Genomic DNA, 20234 nt, shown 5'->3' with positions numbered 1-20234 from the left:
AGGCTTTCGAAGGCTGCCCCACCTACCCGGCACAATCTTCATTGGGGACAGTGGCGGGAGCCCACGGGTCCGACTGGGAATGGGTGCGGGGTGTGGGGAGGGTCACAGGCCCCTCGGAGGGAACAGTGAGCCCGGCAGTGGCGGTGGTGCCGCTGACAGCAGCAGTGCCTGTGTCCGTGGGGGAGGGGAGGGGTGGGCAGGGGGCCCGGGGGATATAAATATCCAAGGAGGCCCAGCGAGGCCCGTCATGTGTCCAGACTTAGAACATGACGTGCAGAGCGAGGGCACCTGGGCCCAGAGCCTCGCTGGAGCCCAGGCTGACTGGGCGGCACCACCCCACCACCCGACGCTCCCCCCAGGCTCCCACGGGTGATTCTAATAATAAGAAGCCTCCTGGAACAGGCCGAGCAGCGGCATGTGGGCCTCGGGGGCTCACGTCCCCCTTGAATGGGGCACAGCCCCGCCCTGCCGGCCTCGTGGGGTAGGGACAGCAATGGGGGAGCACTCGGAAAGGCCACACAGGCAAGGGCTCCCCCCACCCCCCTGCACAAATCACAGGACGCAACACCTGGCCCAGAGGGACGGGACGGCCTCCCCAAGGTGACATCTCAGGTCAAATCGGGCTGGGCCACGTGAGCACCCGCCCCCCAGCTCGGGCCGTGCCTCCCCACCCCAGGACAGTCCCAGTGTCTACGCTGACCCCACCCAGACCCCATCAGCAGCGGGTCTGCAGAACGCTTGGGGCCGAGGTACCGGCCCACATGACATCCTGGACTGACCCAGGCCTCAGTGCGCTCAGGAAACAGGACGTGGGGGTCACGGTCCTTCCCCTCTCCTCCCAGCAGCCTGGACCCCTCAGGCCCGAGCAGACAGAGCACTGGGGTTGGTACCCCATTTTGTAGCGCTTCCCCTGTGTCCAGCACCATTCTATTCCAATCCTCAGAGAAAGCTACGGAGTAAGCCCCGTGTATTACTGCATCGTACAGATGAGGAAACCAAGGCACAGAAAGGATGAGGGGCTCACCCTCGGTCACACAAGGCTGTGATGTCAGCCCCGGCGGTCTGCCTGGAGTGCGTGGTCAGCCTGTAGCAAAGCACGGCAAACCACACTTGGCCTCTGGCCGCCGGGCTAGAGGCCCCCTGGTCCACATGGGGAGGCCAGGGGCAACGATAAGAGGACCGGAGGGGTGAAGAGGTGGAGGGCCAGGTCACCCAAGCCTCCTGCCCATCAACCCCGTGCCTCAGAAACTCACTTCTGAAGGAAACTGGCCTGCAGCAGCCAGCTCTGGAGGCTGGGACTGGGCTCCTCAGAGGAGTCAACAGCCGGGGGAGAACCACTCCCAGAGGCAAGGGTGTCCCTCGCTCGAGGGTGGTGGGCAGCACCCCCCGCCCCCCGCCAGGGACCTGGGGCACGGCCTGCAGCTCCCAGAGCCTCCATCCCACACCACACACGCCCGGGCACCTCTGAGAGGGAGCCGTGCCCATCCCCGAGTCCCGAGTCTCGAGTCCTGCCCCTCCAGGGCCCGGCCACAGGCTGGAGGGGAGAGGCCTGGATCCCTCCCTCCCAAAGGCCTGCAGCCCCCGCCCAGCCCTGCCCTACCTTGGCCCAGCTGAATCAGCTCCTCCATGCTGAACCTGTCCATGGCTGCCGACTGGTAGAGAGGAAAGGAAGGGAAGGCAGGAAGGAGGGAAAGGATGGGAGGCGGAGGGCAGGCTCGCTGGAGCCCTGGGAGCCGTGGCTCCTCCTCACGGCCACCCCTTAGTCAGCAAGCCCAGCAGAGCCGAAGCTCAGCGGATCAACAGGTCGGACCAGCCTGCCTGCAGCCCCTGAGCCCTCAGGCGGGGCCAGAGGACCGGTCTCCCTCTGGTGCCTGCCCGGCCCACCCCGGCCCACCCCGCAGCCTCCCCCTTGCTGCACAGGCCCCACCAGCCTGCGCCTCCCCGGCCCCTCCTGGACCCCTCCCCGCCATATCCCCCACGACCAGCTCAGGCGCAGCCACCACGGCCTCCAGCCCTGACAAAGGTGACATCTCTTCACTGAGTCCCAGCCTCTGCGCTCCTCCCCTCCCCGGGCGCTGGCCTGCCCAGCCACCGCAGAACCCAGGAGAAGACAAATCTAATCGTGCCCCGCGCGCCCTGCTTAGAAAACCTGCCAGAGTTCTGCAGATTTCTCCGAAGACAGCCCAGACTCACGGAAGGCGGGCTGGGGCGCCACGCGCCGTGAAAAGGAGCACGGCAGCTCTGTGCGCTGACTCTGTGTCCCCTGTGTGGGGGACAAGCCGCGTGGGAGAGCCAGGTGCACAGCGGGGTCAGGAGAAGCAAGACCCCGAAGGCAACCTGCGTCTGCCGTGTAAGACGCCGTCGGAGCAGCACAGGTGCTGAGGGCGTTCGGACGGTACCTCTTCTCTACAGAAGGTTCAGTTCACTCTGAATTTTAAGCCACGCCGAGCATTACCACTTGAAACAAGTGAAATTCATATATAAAAACCCATTCCACGAGTTTTCTATCACACAAAGCAACCCCAAATTCCTCGCCCTCCCGCCACCTGGCCTCCCTCTGTCCCTCCTCCTGCCAGGCGGCTCTTGGCCAAGCGTGGTCCTCGTCACTCCACACAGGGGCCCTCCCTGCTAGCTCTGCATCCAGCCCATCCCCAGACGCTGGGGGCTCCCGGGCCGGGACTCGGCCTGGGTCTGGCTGGTAAGTGGCTGAACAAGCGAGTGGACACCTTCCCACTCGGAGGAGCAGACCAGCAGGGCACAGGTGGGCGGGTGGCCTCACGGTGGGAACCGTGGCGCGGCAGGCACAGCTGACTGCCCTGCAGCGTCCGTCACTCCCCAGCCGGGGCTGGACGTGCACAGGCAGTCCACCTGACCAAGGCCACTCTGGTAAGCAGGGCGGCTGGCCCCAGGGGCTGTTGACCTGGTCCTTCTGCAAGCTGACTGGGGGGCGAGGCTGTGAGGAAGGAGGCGGCTGTGTGGCTCATCACATGATAATTTTTAAAACCCTGGGAAGTCGATGGTTCTAAATGTCATCAGAACCTTCGTAGCCAGCGTGTGGAGCGTCACAACCCCTGCAGACCTGGATGTAGCCTGTGCCACACCCAGCACCCAAGGCACCCTAGGCGTCCTCCTGTACCCAGAGTGGCACTCAGATCCTGTGCTAGGCCTGAGGGACCAAGGGGAAGGGGAGCCCACACCCGCCGGCCCTGACTCATCCTGGAGCTGGAGCTCATTTCCTGTTGGAAACTCTGAGCTGCCACCGGCGACTGCGGCCGGGAAGGGAAGACTGAGTCACCTCCGTCAGGGCTGCGGGGTCCCCCCCACCCCCCACCCCCGCTCTGCCCACTGCAGCCACACCCAGTCTCCCCTCCTGGCCCACGGCCAACTGCCCGCCCAGCCACCATACCCAGCCCAGCCAGGCCACAGACAAGGAAGGAAGGAGCGAAGCGGAGGGAGGGGCTTGAGCTCACCACACCCCCGACCCAAGAAGGGGGAGAAGGCTTGTCCACCAGCCACTGAGCAGGGTAGGGGCAGCAGCGAGGTGAAGGTTGGGGGAGAAGGCTCAGGCCGAGAGCCGGCCACCGGGTGCTTGGTCACAGCTGACCAAGCACCCAGCGAAGCACTACTGACTCTTTGTGGGTGTCACTGTCACCCCATTGACAGGAGCTGGAGAGGCCGTGTGGTGAGCCCGAGGCTGCCCCTCTGCCCACAGCCTCACTGATCCTCCCAGATGGGCTCCCACACCTAGGCCCGAGTTTGCGGGTCCAACCCAGACCAGGCCAGGGCCGGCGCTTCCGCTCAGCACCTGGGCCTGCGCCTGGGTCCCCAGACCACGCTCATTTACCTGGCAAACTCCTACCCACCCTGCTAGCCTCACCCCAGGCCCCCCTGCCAACCCCTCAGAAACCAAGTTCCTCCCCAGGTAGTGAGACACAGAGACGGAAGCAGGTGCGGGCTGCCCCACCTCAACGCCAAGGCCAATGAGCTCCAGAAGCGCACGTGTGAGCCTCGAGCTGCACGGGACCCTCTGCCCATCTGGGTCCTGCAGCACAGGTGCTTAGGGACAGAGGGATGCCACAGAGCAGGGACACAGCAAGGGCTTGCTGGCCACCTCTGGGACAAGAGGACCTGTCCCATCCTCTGAGACCTGGCTCCCGCTGGGAAGGATCTGCCTAGACCCCAGGCTGGGCCCTGCACCCGCCATGCCTTGGCCTCAGGCCCCGCGGCAGATGTTCCTACCTAGGGTCTGCTCTTCTCGCCCCAACCCAGGGCTGCCCGTCTAGGCCATCACCAACTCCAAGCCGACCAAACGGCCAGTCACAGTATCACGTCTGTGCCACACAACCATGGGGGCAGGTGCCACCCCAACTGGACAAACTCAAGGCTCAGAAAGGTCAGGGAGTCACCCACACTGTTGGAGAGAAGCTACACCGCTGTCCCATCCCAGCACCTCCTCTGCATGCCCCCACCTCCTGCTGAGAGGGCCTCAGGGCCGACAAGTCGCTGGGCTGGGGGGGGATGCGGGGGGGGGGCGAGCAGGGCATAGGACAAGGGCAACGCTGGGGAGAGGGCTGAGGGTGCGGCCAGGGCTGTGTTAACAGCTGGTCCTGCCAGTCCAAGAACCACAAGCCCCACCCCTAGCTCCGGGGTGTGCCTGGGGATGGGCTGGCAGTAACCCACCGGCTCCTCCTTGGCCTACCCACCCCAAGGTCCTCAAGCCAGGAGGAGGAGCCCTGTGGGTCCACTGACCAGAGCGCGCAGGCAGAAACAGCGCCCCCTGCTGGCGGGAGCAAAGCTTTTGCACACTGGCTGCCCACCCCAGCCCACCAGGCCCAGGCCCCGGCCCCAGCACTCCCTCCCATCCCCCACCCTGGGGCCAGGACACAGCTACCTGCGGCTGGGGCAGGCTCCCGGCCAGGCCTCGCCAGGGTCCCTGGTGTGGTGGCGGGCACCACAGGGGGCTCAGGTGCCCCCTCCTCAGGCTCCTTCCGGCGGTAGACCCACCGCTCCTCACGGGTAGGGTCCTCGGCTGGCAGCGGCCCCCGCTTGGGCGGGCAGCCCAGGGGACCCTGCACGGCCTGCACGTGGGGGGTGCGGCGGGCAGGCATCACCATGGCGACAGGGCGGCGCACCCGCTGCAAAGAGGCGGGCACGATTTCCGGCGGCAGGTGCAGGTACTGGCGCAGGTGGGCAATGCCCTCGTTGGTGAGGTACCAGTAAAAGTGGCGCCAGGCGAAGGTCTCCCGCACCAGGCCCCGCGCCCGCAGGGAGGCCATGGCGCGCGTGACCTGCAGGTTGGTGACACCGGGCACGTGGGGATGCAGGCTGCGGGGCCGTCGGTCCTTCTTGGCCACCATCACACCCTCGCGGAAGAGCACCTCGTAAATGGCCCGCAGCTGGTCCAGCGGCATGAGCATGCCGGCCACCATGGCTGCCTGAGCCGGTGAGTCGAGGGCGCTGGCGAGTCGAGGGCGGCGGGCGGGGCACAGGGAGGAGGTCCAGGAGACGCCCTCGGCACAAGGTGCAACCGGGGCCGAAGGGTAGGCAGGCCGTGGCGCTGAGCTCGAGGGCGCGGGCTCCGGGCTTGTGGCTCGCGGCGCCTGGCTCTCCGGCTCCGTGCGATTCCTGCCGGCACTGCGGCCTGCCCACCGCTTGCGCGAGCCTCCCGCCTGCCCGCCCTTCAGGACGCCCAGGCCGGCCCCCTCTGACTCAGCAGCAAGGGCGGCCCCTCCCACCCTCAGCTAACAGGGCCCCTCGCAGAGTGGGGGGCACCTCGCAGCAGCGGCCATCCCCAAGGCAGGTCCCCTCCCCTCCCAGGCCCGCGGCTCCACGTCAGAAATTACATCAGTTTCTAAACACTTCCTTCAGGGTTCCTAAGATTAGGGGGAGGGTGGACGGGAGTGCCTGGGGACCCAGAATCTAAAAGGCTGGCAGAAGGGAAGCGGGAGCGGAGAGAGCAGGAGGGTCCTTAGGCCCGGGACCCAACTCAGGGTTGTGGTCTCAGAGCCTCAGGGATTCACAAGGACCTGAAGAGGAGGGCTGGGCCGTCTGGGCAGGGGGTCCTCTAGGTCTAAGGGAGGAGAGCTGAGGTCTTGGGGGGACTCAAGGGCTGAGGGAAGAGCTGCGGTCTTGGGGGGGGCAGAGGTCTGAGGGGAATGGCAGGGGCAGCTGCTGCAGCACATGGACAGGCTGGAGGCACCACTGGCTGCCTGCCATCAAGCAGGCAAAGGGACAGAGCCCCCACCTCCAAATGTCGGACCCAGACAACGGCCACCCTCCTTAACACTTGCCATGCCAGGCCAGATCAAGGGTGGGCCAGGAACAGGGAGTCGGCTGAGAGTCCAAGCACTGTGCGCAGGGCACAGGGTAGGGGCTCTGAGTGGCCTCCATCCACCACCGCCCCAGGCCAGCTGTTGGAGGCCAGACGCTCTCAGCTGCCACAGGGACCCAAAGCCACCCGCGGCCCAGAGCCCCTGCCGCCAGGAGACACCCCACCCTGGGCAGCCTGAGTGCCTCCTTTGAGCCAGCTGGACAGGAGGGGACAGTAGCACCAGGCTAGAAGAGGGTCGGGGGCCCCAGTGAAAGGGGGACCAGCAGCAGGGGGTGAAGGGGCTGTGTGCTCCACGTGAACACCCTGCAGCCTGGCCCGGCCACGCCCAGCAGTCACCCTAGGCCCTCAGAGCTGAGGCTCCAACCACGGACATCCCGCGCCTCCCCATTCCACCCAATACCCCGCTCTCCCACTTGGTGCTGCACCACTCACACCTGCACCCGCGCTTTCTCCCCTCCCCCAAGCGGACACACCCATTCCCAGCACTGCTAACTCGGGAACTGTTTATAAATAGGGCGGAAGGGGGGGGATCCCGAGGTGGGAGGCTCGGGCGGGCAGGCGGCCAACAAGCTGCGCATGGGGGCGGGTTTATGAGGCCGTTGCCATGGCAGTGCAGAGCCGGCTCCCAACACACACAGACACTCTCTCACACACACACACACACACAAAGAGTTGTGGCAGAGGAAACTGCAGGCACAGCCAACTGTTCCCACAGCCCGGCCCGCCAGCTCTGCGGCGCCGCTCTCCCTCCGCCGGCGGGAAGGGGACCATCCCCGCGGGACACCGGCCGGGGAGGGCGGGGCGCCGGCTCGGGGAGGACGCCCAGCAGGCGCTGGAGTGGGCAACGGCCACGCCCCCTCAGACTAGTGGCGCCTGCGGACCCTGCCGGGCACCACGGCTGTGGCTTAGAGAACCAACACCAGCTGTGGTTTCAGGCCAGCACTCAGGCCAGTGGCCCGGCCCGGCCCTGTGCCCACGGAAGACCCACCCCTGGCCTGACCCTCAGCCCTCCCCCGGACCTCCTGCGCTCCCCCTGCCCCACCCCGATCTCCCGTGCACTCCCCTGCCCACCCCACAGCCCCACTCTGACCTCCTCTCCCTCCTAACCACCCCATACGTCCACCGCACATTTCCCTGGTTTGATTCCCCGACCTAACCTCTCAACCCCCAAGCCTCCTACCAAACCGACCCCACAGCATGCCCCCTCCCAAAATGATTCCAGGCCACACCCAAGGCCCCCAGACCTAAGGTCTCTCCTCCTTCCACACAGACTTGCACGGGTCTTTGGCCAAGCCCCTCAGCCCCGTGACAACCCACGCCATCCCCGCAGGAGAGGGCAGCAGTTTGCAACGCTGAAGAAAGTGGGGGGTGGGTGGGCGGGGCACGAAGGGGAATCCCCCTCCCTCCCACCAGCCCCGCCCTCGGGGGTTGAGGGGAGGAGCAGGCAGGAGCCTGGAACTAGACGTTCCCGGTCTGGCCCGCGGTGCCGGCCTCGGCACGCCTCCCTCTACCCCATCTCCCCACCCCCGCGCCCCCCAGGTCCCAGGGCTGGGAGAACACCCCTTTCTGCCCTGCCCCCACCCTGCGGGAACCGCAGCCGCAGTTGCTGATTCAGCACAGGAAGGACCGGGGCGGACAACCAGGGCGGCCTCCTCCACCCCACTCCAGGTCCCTCCGGATCTCCAGGGCAACCAGTCGGGGTCCTTGGGCAGCCCCCAGCCCCCCCCCCATTCCGGAACAAAGAACCGCAGTGTGGACTTGCCCGGGGCCAGCCCGCCTGGCGCCTCCCCCGCCAGTGATCGATCCCCAAGGCCCTGCCCTGTCCCCTTCGACGCTGGGGGGCAGGCCGACAAGCGGGGCGGGATTCGGCAGAGTTCGGGAGGAGAGAAAGTGCGGATCCGAGAGGTGGCGGAGGCCGGCTCCCACCTCCGCCCCGCCCCCGCCGCTGCAGTAGCCCGCCCCGCCCCCCGACACTCGCTGCAGGGTTGCAGGGCTGCAGGACTGCAGGGCTGCGGCTGGAGTCACCCCCGCCAGCTCCAGGCGGACCTCGCGCCAGGTGGAGTCCCGGCAGAACACGGACATGGGGTCTCCTGCGGCTCCGGCTCCCCACCCACAAAGCTGCCCCCAAGGCGGCAGACCCCGACCGCTGCCCTGTGGGGGCTGCACCCAGCCAGAGGTCACTGCCTGGTCCACACTCCCCACCCCCCGGCTCGGTCCCCATCCCCGGCCCGCACCTTTGAGGGAGCTGATCTCATGCTGGATGGCTCTCGAGGGGTCCATGTCTCCGCCGGGGCTGAGGGCGGTGCGCGGGCCGCCACGCAGAGTCCAGCCCCGCACTGCACTGCCCAGGCCAGAGCCGCAGCCTGGGGGAGGAGCCGGGAGGCGTGGGGCGGGGCTTGCCAGCCGGGGCGGAGCCTCAACTAATCAATGCGCAGTGCAAGGCCGGCCCGAGCTTGCTCCCGTCTACACCGCCCCCATCCTTCCAGACCCCTGCTCCCGGTCACCTGACCCCGGTAACTCCAGCCGGACTGCCACGCCATCAGGCTGGATCCAGGCGTGCTTGGATGGCCCACGCCACCCCCCAGTCCCTGGGCCTCCACCGCGGGCCACCCTCAGAGTGCCGTCCTAGCCGCTCCTGCACGTGGCTCTCCTGGCCTCGAAGTCATGGCCACTCACTCCCTGCAGGAGATACCCACCGGTCTGGACCTCCTGGCGACCTCCCCAGCCAGCATCCTGGGTGAGGAGAGAAGGTAGATCCCACCGGGGCAGAGGCTGGAGGCTCCTTCATCACCACCATTCACTTCCCCCCACTTCCATGCCCTCTGCCTTCTCCCCTCAGCTGGGGGCCCTCCTCCACCCACATGCGCCTCTGGGTCACCTCACCCGGTCCTGTGACACTCTGACTCCCAAGGTGACACATTCAGCCTCTGCCTCTCCAACTCAGCAAAGACCCACGAAGCTTGTCTTGGGAAGTTCCTGTCTTCCCGGCTCTGCGGATGTACCACCATCTACCACCCAGCAGCTCAGGCCAACACCCTAGGGTCCTCACCCCCATGGGTCAGCCCCACAGGTCCTGGTGGCTCCACCTTCCAGTCTGTCCACCTGCCACCAACTGTCCGGCTCAGCAGTCTCCTTGCACCACCACCCCTACTGCTGACAGGATCAGCCTCCTGGCCACTGACTGTCACTGCCTGCCCCCTGGGGAGAATGACAGCGCTGGCACTGCTGGTGTGGGGTCAGCTCTGCCCTCCTCACGGTGCCGCAGGAAGCCGCGCAAGCCTCACCCACACCTCGGGCACGCGCACCCAAGCGCGGCTTCAACGTAAGCCCCAGGATTGGGCCCTCCCGCCCCACCCTGGTCCTCTGTGCTGGGCTGTGGGGGACAGACACAGCCTCCGTCTCCTGCCAGGCCCACATCCAGATTCTTCCTCCATCCTCACCCCAAGGCCCCTCCCGGCCCCTTGAGGCCCACACCTTGCCCAGCCAGGCCGCTGCCTTTAGGCGACCACTCTTCCTACAGGCAGGCCCACCATGTGTTGGGTCAGGACGTGGTGGGGGGGAGCGCGGTGCCCGCAGGTACCGGCTGATGAGCAAAGAAGCGGGTGCAGCCCTATACTGGCTGAAGGCCTGATGTTCTAGGATCCCTCACAACCCCATCCCTGCCCCTCTCAGGACTCAGCCAGTCCGGGGCACAGGCAGGTCTCAGGAAAAAACAGCGGCAGACCTGGGATAAACAGGAATATGAGAAATTAATAGAGGACTTTGTGATTCCTTACATCTAAATTCCTATTACTTTTTTATTAGCCACGTCCAGATGAACCTAAATCCAAACTGTAACTGAAGAGTACTTCCTAACTAGATCTCAAATGAAACAGATAGATACTTAAACAGAACTAAAAACTATAGGAAAACTCACCCACACACAAAATTAGTGCTGGTTCTAGTTTTAAAACTGCATATAATTGAGAGTTCCCTGGCGGTCCAGTGGTTAGGACTCAGCGCTTTCACTGCTGTGGGCCAGGGTTCAATCCCTGGTCGGGGAACCAAGATCCCACAAGCCACACGGCACGGCCAAAAAAACAAACAAAACTGCGTATAATTGAATTTTATAAGATTATAATTTTAAGCTACTGAAAAGATGAGGGCAGAAAGCAAGTAATGGGGTAACACAAGGATCAGGCGCAATTAGGTGGCTTTTCCTAACTTTTCAGAACCATGGGGACAGAGAAGGAATGTCCCAGGCCCTTAACTGCCCCCTCAAGTCACGCTGCCCACCCGAGAGTGGCCACTGCAGTCACCGGCAGCCACTTGCAAATGAGGGCTCACAGAGAAGGGGTGGCCAGTGAAGAGGCCTTTGGCCTGCCCCTGCCCAGTCTGCCCCAAACGGCAGCCACATGGTGTGGCCTGGGAAGTGGGCTGTGGCCACGGCCCCAGGATAGAGTCCACGGGACACACTGAGCCCATTCCTTGGTTTCTTCCCAGAGAAAGGGGCAGCTAAAGTGGGGCCGTGGAAAGACAGGCTGCAGCTAGCCAGCAAAGGAGGCGGACGCACATACGAAGGCCCCAGGTCAAGAGAAGAGGAGTCTGGCCAACCCCAGAGAACGTGTGCGTGGAGGGCACCTGGACACAGAGCTGTAGGCGGGGTTCCCCTGGACCAGGGAGGCCCCTCGGACTGCAGTGGGCAAGGGCCTGGGGGTAAGAGATGGGGGCAGTGTGGCTCTGGTGGGTGAGATGCAACGGCCCTGGCCCTCCCGACAGTCCTCAGCTTTCACGGTCTCGCTGCCAGGAGATCTAGTCCCAGGGTCCTCAAGAAAGCAGGCTGTCTGACCCGGCACGGCTTCCCCACGCCCAGCCGGGGTCCTGTCAGGTCGCCTGCACCAGGGACTCGCCTCATGCGCAAGGCTGAACGCTCTTGAAGCTTTACTGCAAATTCCAGGAGGCAGCTGACACCCCTGTGGTTCCTGCGACCCAAGCTGAGCCCCTACGCCACAGCCAGGCCCCCTCCTTCCCAGCCCCTCTGTCTGCGACAAAGCACCCCCTCCTCACAAGCCTCCTGAGACCCTGGCAGGTGTGGCCCCAGGTCACAGCCCCCACCATTCAGACCACACCCCTGCTCCCAAGGCCCGGTCCGCCTTCCCGTCCGTGTTCCTCACCAAGGCTCCCCAGCTTCACTCCTGTGCCCAGCCCTGGGCAGCCTGCCCTACCGGGGCTCACTAGTGACTGGTGGGCAGGTGATCCTGTGCAGGGGTGATATGTGACAGCTGTCGGCCCTGCCGGTAGACACCATCCACACAGGGTCCCCCATAATCACCCAGTGAGACCCCGCTACAGACTGTGCCTGTTCCCTGCAGTGGGAACAAGGGCCATCTCACCTGCACCACCAGGCCTCACCCCACAGCCGTCACCTGGCATTGACCCTGACCTGGGGAAGCTACCAGGCTGGGCAGGAGGAGAACGCTCCTCCACGTGGGCAGCCACTGGCTGACGAAGGCGGGAGCTCAGCTAGACCAGCCACCCTGTGCGGCTCCACCCACAGGGCCAGGTCCACAGCACTGCGGTGGGTGCCGCCAGGGCCCCAAGGGTCCTGGTGATGGCCCAGGAGGCATAGAGGGTTCCCGTTTGGGCCCCATCCAGCTCTCTCTCCCTGTAGCCCAGTTCAAAAATTGCACCGTTACCAGGTGTCCGCCAGAGACCTCGGGCAGGGACCCTGGGTCCCACCCCCATGTTCCGTCCATCAGGAGGTCCCATCATTCTGCCCCCCCAAATATCTCGCAAACCTGTCCTCTTCCCACTGTCTCCACCGCCACCCTCCTCCCCTTGGAGACAGCCCTGGCCTCCTCGCTGCCTTCCACCACCAGGCACTCAGCGGCCACAGCCCCGCTGCCACACCTGCTCTATCTCAGGGCTACAGAGAGCCTCCCGGTCCTGTCCTGTCCTGTGTCGTCCTGCTGCACAGACCCCTCTGCGGTTTCCTCCAGCAGGGACAGTGGGGACAGTGCTCTCACACAGGGATGACTGTCTCAGCACCCCTGCACCCCAGGCCTGGTCAGAGGCGTCCACGCAGGGAAACCAAGCAGTGGATGCTTGCAGTTCAAGGATGAGGTACTTCCCAGGAACGCTATTAATAGAGGTTTACTTCGTTAATAGATTGAAGGAGAAAACCTGTATATTGATCTCAAAACTGTTGATAACTCATTTGATAAAAACTCACCAATATTTCTGATTTCTACAAAGTGACCCAGTAAACTGGGAAAGGAGGTCCAGGCACCCTCAGTATCTGAAGGGGATTGATTCCAGGACCCCAGCCAACACCAAAAGCCTCGGATGCTCAAGTCCCTTATAAAAACTGGAGTAGGGCTTCCCTGGTGGCGGGTGGTTGAGAGTCCGCCTGCCAATGCAGGGGACACGGGTTCGTGCCCCGGTCCAGGAAGATCCCACATGCCGCAGCCCAGCAACGGGAGGGGCCACAACAGTGAGAGGCCCGCGTACCGCAAAAAACAAAACACAAAAAAACTGGAGTAGTATTTGTATATAACCTAATACAGTGCAAATGCTATGTAAATAGTTGTAAACACAATGCAGGGACTTCCCTGGTGGTGCAGTGAATCCACCTGTCAATGCAGGGGACATGGGTTCAAGCCCTGGTCCGCGGAGATCCCACATGCCATGGAGCAACTAAGCCCATGCGCCACAACCACTGAGCCTGCATGCCACAACTACTGAAGCCTGCGCACCTAGAGCCCGTGCTCCGCAACGAGAAGCCACCGCAATGAGAAACCTGTGCACCACAACGAAGAATAGCGCCCGCTCACCGCAACTAGAGAAAGCCCGCGCAGCAACAAAGACACGACGTGGCCAAAAATAAATTTTTAAAAAAAAAAATACAATGTAAATAGCTGTCTTTGAGCACCCACAGCAAATTCAAGTTTTGCCTTTTGGAACTTTCCAGAATCCCCCCCCCACAGTACTTCTTTTTTTAAAAAAAAAACATTTATTTATTTATTTACTTGGCTGCACCAGGTCTTAGTTGCAGCACGCGGGATCTAGTTCCCTGACCAGGGATTGAACCCTGGCCCCCTACATTGGGTGCACAGAATCTTAACCGCTGGACCAGCAGGGAAGTCCCACCCCAATAGTACTTTTTTTTTTTTGCAGTACGTGGGCCTCTCACTGCTGTGGCCTCTCCCATTGAGGAGCACAGGCTCCGGACGCGCAGGCTCAGCGGCCATGGCTCACGGGCCCAGCCGCTCCGCGGCATGTGGGATCCTCCCGGACTGGGGCACGAACCTGTGTACCCTGCATCGGCAGGTGGACTCTCAACCACTGCACCACCAGGGGAGCCCCCCAATAGTACTTTTGATCTATTACTTAAATCCCCAGTTGCAGACCGTGGATGGGGACGGCTGGCTGCATACCGTTAACATGAGAACAGACGTCCCTCCAAATCTGAGTGGCCACCGCCACCGCCCCAGGGGCCTCGCCCATAGGAAGTACTGGAAGCAGGAGTAGCAGGGCTGTAGGCTCAGCATGGTGGCCGGGACACCCCCAAAGCCACTCCCACAGGCGGCCAGGGCAAGCCTCCGGGCTCAGCTGCGGGTGAGGCTGATCCAGGGCGTGTGAGGGGAAAGAACCTAGGCTCCGGATGCGGAGAAGCCTCTAACCTGATCTGCCAAGCGTTCAGAGTCTGCACCTCCTCAGCACCTGAACCAGTGCCTCTGACCACCTACCAGCACCGACAAAGGCGCTCACTCGAGTGGCCGCCTTTCAGCACCCTTCTAAAGGCCCAAGACATTTCTTATAGGCCAATAACGAGCTGGCAAAAGAGGGTGGGAAAAACCTTCATTCGCAGTGCAGGACAGAAACTACTCTGGAACAAGATAAATAAAAATCAGCGAGAACTTAACTTCAGAAAGCCCACAAGCACAAAGCAAGAACCAGACCCATGGGGAGACTCACATTCCCAATGCAGAGGTCCGACCTCGCAGGACCACTGTGCCCCGAGCTAGAACTGCGCTTCTGACCCACCCCCGCACCCCACCGCCGGCCCCGCCAGCCCTGAGCCGACTCTTTCTTTTTTAATTAATTAATTAATTAAGTTTTGGCTGCGTTGGGTCTTTGTTGCTGTGCGCGGGCTTTCTCTAGTTGCGGCGAGTGGGGGCTACTCTTTGTTGTGGTGCGCGGGCTTCTCATTGCGGTGGCTTCTCTTGTTGCGGAGCACGGGCTCTAGGCGCGTGGGTTCAGTAGTTGTGGCGCGCGGGCTTCAGTAGTTGTGGCGCACGGGCTTAGTTGCTCCGTGGCATGTGGGATCTTCGCGGACCAGCGCCCGAACCCGTGTTCCCTGCGTTGGCAGGCGGATTCTTAACCACTGCGCCACCAGGGAAGCCCCGCTGCACCGACTCTTAATAATTGCCTCCTTCAGACACTCACATGATTTTATATCAGATCGGCGAGCTTCTGTTGTCTGTTTGAAACCCTGTCACTGGGTGCTGGGCAGGTGTAGGGAGTGAGCCCTTTCGGGCGCTGCTGTAGTACCTAGCGAACACCTCAGGAACTTTTTAAAAATATTGTGTTTGAATAGGAACTATTCCCCGGACGCAAACATGGGCCATACAGGGAAAAGTCTCCCCCCAAGATTGTCCCCTCTCCACCCCGCACACAGTGTGGAAATCACTGTCAGGATTGGCTTCCTCTTTATCCCTCTGAAATTTCTTTATGTGGAAAGTCACATAAATACAAACATGATTCTTGGTTTTCCCCCCTTTTAACACAAAAAGTGACACCTCGGGGCTTCCCTGGTGGCACAGTGGTTAAGAATCCGCCTGCCAATGCAGGGGACATGGGTTTGAGCCTTGATCCGGGAAGATCTCACATGCTGCGGAGCAACTATGCCCGTGTGTCAGAACTACTGAAGCCTGCATGCCTAGAGCCCGTGCTCCACAACAAGAGAAGCCACTGCAATGAGAAGCTCTTGCACAGCAACAAAGAGTAGCCCCAACCAGAGAAAGCCCGATCACAGCAACGAAGACCCAACGCAGCCAAAAATAAATAAATGAATAAATAAATTAATTTTTAAAAAAGTGACACCTCGCCTGCACCATCCGACCCCACACCTGGGAGGTCTCCCGCTGCACCCCTGCCTCCGCCCTACCTCAGGGCGCTGGCTGCCATCCTTGGCTCTCACACACACACTGCGTTCTTAGGTCTGACAGACATTTTCATTGGCCTGGTTTCCACCAGTTCACTAATGCAATCCAGAAATTCTGGGTTTCTGGATTTTTACCAATCTGATAGGTGAAAACACGGCACCCTGGTGTAGCTAGAGCTTAAATTTTGCATACTACTTGACCCAGAAATTCTATTTCTAACAATAGCCATAGACACACAATGATCCAGCCACAAAGCTCTTCTATGTAGCAGTTTACAATACCAAAAAACCGCACAAAACTAAACAAAACTAAACCTAATGTTCCATGGGAAGAGATTAAATAGGATATGATTACCATATAAAAGAATATTATATTATAAATTAATGTCATAGAAAGATGTACTTGTAACATTAAGTAAAAAGAAGTTACACGTACCTAAAATACTTCATAATATTAAATTATAAAGTTATAAATAAATTAAATTATACTATAAAATACTGTGCACATTATTTTTTGTTGTTTTTGTTTTTGCGGTACACGGGCCTCTCACTGTTGTGGCCTCTCCCGCTGCGGAGCACAGGCTCCGGACGCGCAGGCTCAGCGGCCATCGCTCACGGGCCCAGCGGCTCTGCGGCATGCGGGCTCCTCCCAGACCGGGGCACATACCCGCGTCCCCTGCATCGGCAGACGGACTCCCAACCATTGCGCCACCAGGGAAGCCCTGTGCACATTTTTTTTAAACAAGCATAGGGACTTCCCTGGTGGTGGAGTGGTTAAGACTCCATGCTCCCAGTGCAGGGGGCTAGGGTTCAATCCCTGGTCAGGGAACTAGATCCCATATGCATGCCGCAACTAAGAGTTCACATGCCACAACTAAGGAGCCTGAGTGCCACAACTAAGGAGCTGACAAGCGACAACTATGGAGCCGGCAAGCCACAACTAAGGAGTCCTCCTGCTGCAACTAAGGAGCCGTCGAGCTACAACCAAAGAGCTGGCAAGCTGCAACTAAGGAGCCAGTGAGCCACAACTAAGGAGCCCACATGCCACAACTAAGGAGCCCGCCTGCCGCAACTAAGACCCAGTGCATCCTAAATAAATATTTTTTTTAATTAAAAAAAATCAAACAACAAGCATAAAACAAAAAGATGTGGAGGTTTTACAAAACACCAATCAACCATTGCAGCAGGGCAGCTTGAAGGGAAAGCACTGAACGGTGGCCCCTGGAAGATATGTTCACATCTAAATCCCTGGGACCCGTGACTGTGGCCTTATTGGGAAATAGGGTCTTTGCAGATGTGATTAAGTTAAGGATGTCACGATGAGATCACCCTGGATTATCTGGGTGGGACCTAAATCTAATGACAAGTGTCCTCATAACAGACAGAAGAGAGATACACAGAGGAGAAGCCATGTGAAGATGGGGCAGAGACTGGAATGGTGCAGCCACAAACCGAGGAACACCAACAGCCACCAGAAGCTGGAAGGGGCAGGAAGGGTCTTCTCTAGAGCCGTCACAGAAACTACAGCCATGCCAACACCTTGATTTTGGCCTCTGGCCTCCAGAAGTATGAGAGAATAAACTTCTGTTGTTTTAGACCACCTGTTTGTGGTCATTTGTTACAGCAGACACAGGAAACTAATGAAGACATTTTTACCAGGAGTGACAAATATTTAAAAGCATGGCACTGGTTTTGGAATTGGGTAATGGACAGAGGCTGGAGAATTTTGAGGAGCATGATAGAAAAAGCCTAGATTGCCTTGAACAGGCTGTTGGAAGAAATATGGATGTTAAAGATGCTGCTGGTGATGACTTAGAAGGAAATGAGGCACATACTGCCAGAAGCTGGAGGAAAGGTGATCGCGATTAAACAGTGCAAAAAATGTGGCTGAACTGTGTTCCGCTGTTGGGTGGAAAGCAGAACTTATAAGTGATGAACTTGGATCTTTAGCTGAGGAGATTTCAAAGCAAAGTGTGGAAGGTGTGACCTGGTTTTAACCTGTTCCTTACGGTAAAGTGCAGGAGGAAAGACGTAAACTGTGGAAGGAACTGTTAAGCAAAAAAAGAACCAGCACTGGTGATTGGGAAACTCAAGGCCTGTTCAGACTGCAGAAGATGCTAATGTGGGGAGACTCACTGTTAGGAGAGAGAGACAAGGATGCAACTGGACAATCTTCCTCTGAAGAGATTTGATCTCTGACTCACAGATGCATTCAAACCTCGCAGCACAAGCTGGGGATAGAGAGGGTCATCCAGGAAAGCTCTGTGGAGAAGCCTCTAACCTGATGGCACAGATCTCTGTGTCATACATGGGAGACCCACAAGGTGTATAAGAATGTTGTATCAGCAGAAACACTGCCAGCTTGGATGCAAGAGGATAGAGACAGAATGAAAGGAAGGAAAGCTGTTGGAATTCTGGGATACTACAGGCAGGAAATGGGGTGACAGAGCTACTCAGCTTCAAACATATGCTGCCCGGCAAGAAAAAGGAAAAATGACTTCAAGGGCACAGCTTTGGGCCCAGAGGGTGGAGCCATGGGCACAGAGGCAGAGGCCGGCAGAGCTGAACGTGTACAGAGCAAAGCATCAAGCCACAGAGGAGTATTCTCAGGCCTTCAAACCTATTGAACTTGCCCTGCTGGATTTCAAACTTGCTTGGGACTCCTTTATTCTTTTCTCTTTGTTACCCCTTTATTCTTTTCTCTTTCTCCCTTTGAGAAAGGAGATGTCTACTCTATGCCTGTCCCACCAATGTATTTTGGAAGTATACAACATGTGTTCTAGTTTCACAGGTCCACAAATGGAGAGCAAGTGGGCACCTGCCTCCCATCACCTGAGAAGGGGTTCCTGACTCCCCCTCCACCCAGCCACCATCACCTGGGGCCACCACCAGATGACCCAGCCCAAGGCCCCTGTTAGGTCCCAGACCTCACCACCCACAGCCCCTGCAGGCAGCCACAGCACCAGCTCTCCCAGCCCTGCATCTCCCTGTCCAGTGTGAGCCTGCTTCTGGCCACTGCCCTTGGCCCCACGCCGGGCGGGGGCGCCTGGCCTCCCACCTGCATCAGCCCTCTCCAGCCTCATTGCATCTGTTCCCAAGGTGCCCAGATCCTGCTGCCAACCCCTGCCCTGCTGCCGGCTCCCCTCAGGTCTCACTGGGGAAACGGAGGCCAGGAGGCAACATCGCCCACACCTTCCCTCCCCCACGCCTTCCCCTCCCCCACGCCTTCCCCTCCCCCACGCCTTCCCATCCCCACACCTGTAGAAGCCTCTACCCCTTCTGAACCACAGGGCCCTGGGTGGCAAGGGGCTGTCACACCCACCCCCAGCATGTGCGGTTGGGCAAATGAGAAGGGTCACACAGCACTCGGGCCACCCAGGCCCCTGCCAGCCAGTGTTCTGCCCAGGCTGCATTCTGCTGACAGCTCGGCCTCCGGGTCACTGCCCCGTCCTGGATGGCGGTCTCCCTCTCACATACTGCCGGACCCCTCACCGTCTCCACCTCCCTTCTCACTTCCTACACACCCCTTGGCACCCCCAATCTGACCACGCCCCCAAACAGGTCTCCCTAAGGTCCCGATATCCCTTATGACCACGCCAGGCGCTCTAAGGGCAGCCGGCTCCTGGCTCATCGCTCCTTCCCTTTCACTGGGCTGTCCAGACCACCCCCTGGGGAAGGCTCCCCCTCTGCCTCAGGCTTTCCCCCTCCCCCGCACCGCGAGGGCCCCAAGCACAGTGCCCAGCCTGGTCCCCCAGCAACTCGAGTCTTCACATGGTGCCCGGCTCAACGATCATCTCAGTTTATTTGCCCCCAAGCTAAGCTCCTGTTCTTCCACCGCCCCTGCTGCAGAGGCACCACTCCACCCCCCACCCCCCCACCCCACCCCCCCCGCTGCTCCCCACCCCCACCTCCATTCCCACTCTATGGCAGCCCAGTCTGGGGTCTGGGTTTCTGCAGGGGTCCAGCTCGGGGTCCACTTTCCCTCCCATTCACCTGCTCATTTTCAAACCACATTAAGGAGGTGCAACAGGACACAGACCTTGCCCTCGGGAAGCTGAGTTAGGCGGGAGAAAAGATATTTAAAATCCTCTTTGTTGGGCTTCCCTGGTGGCACAGTGGTTAAGAATCTGCCTGCCAATGCAGGGAACACGGGTTCGAGCCCTGGTCCGGGAAGATCCCACATGCTGCGCAGCAACTAAGCCCGTGCACCACAACTACTGAGCCTGCGCTCTAGAGCCCACGAGCCACAACTACTGAGCCCATGCGCCGCAACTACTGAAGCCTGCGCACCTAGAGCCCGCGCTCCGCAACAAGAGAAGCCACCGCAATGAGAAGCCCGCGCACCGCAATGAAGAGTAGCCCCCATTCGCCGCAACTAGAGAAAGCCCGCGTGCAGCAATGAAGACCCAATGCAGCTATAAATAAATAAATAAATTTATTTTTAAAAATGTAACAAACTGAAAGAAAAATTAGAAACACTGATAACACACAAGGAAGTTAACACTCATAATAAATAAAGAACTCTTATAATTCAAAACAAAACACCTTACAGAGAAATGAACAATGCTTTTCAATACAAAGAGTGAATAACTATGAAATGATGATCACTTAGTCAAAGAATGCAACTTAAAACAAATTAGAATTTTCTCATCCATCAATTGGCAAGGGATTGGAACTAGTCTGCCTTGTATCTGCTGGCTCATCTACGCCAGAGGACAATTTAGAAATACAATCATTTTTAACGATAAGCCCACATGT

The 20234-nt window shown here is 59.9% G+C and overlaps 1 protein-coding gene across 6 annotated transcripts in view; it reads right to left on the bottom strand.

Annotated features, from left to right (window-relative positions):
• Positions 1-20234, bottom strand: part of LOC309835591 (plectin) — a 54352-nt gene that overhangs the window by 29025 nt on the left and 5093 nt on the right. For 2 of the 6 annotated variants that reach the window (XM_082675169.1, XM_082675160.1), the window contains exon 1: positions 4892-5458. The exons of 2 other annotated variants lie outside the window; for them this stretch is intronic. In XM_082675169.1, the coding sequence (XP_082531295.1) occupies positions 4892-5429 (538 nt within the window). In that variant the 5' untranslated portion in view covers positions 5430-5458. Of the gene's footprint in view, positions 1-26; positions 174-4891; positions 5459-20234 lie in introns of those variants that run through there. 2 more of the 6 variants (XM_082675167.1, XM_082675168.1) reach the window with 1 other exon arrangement.

This window comes from Grampus griseus (assembly GCF_964374135.1).
Source record: "Grampus griseus genome assembly, chromosome: 17".
NCBI classification, from domain to species: domain Eukaryota; kingdom Metazoa; phylum Chordata; class Mammalia; order Artiodactyla; family Delphinidae; genus Grampus; species Grampus griseus.
The sequence above is the reverse complement of the archived record's forward strand: the minus strand, read 5'-3'. Positions and strand labels throughout refer to the sequence as shown.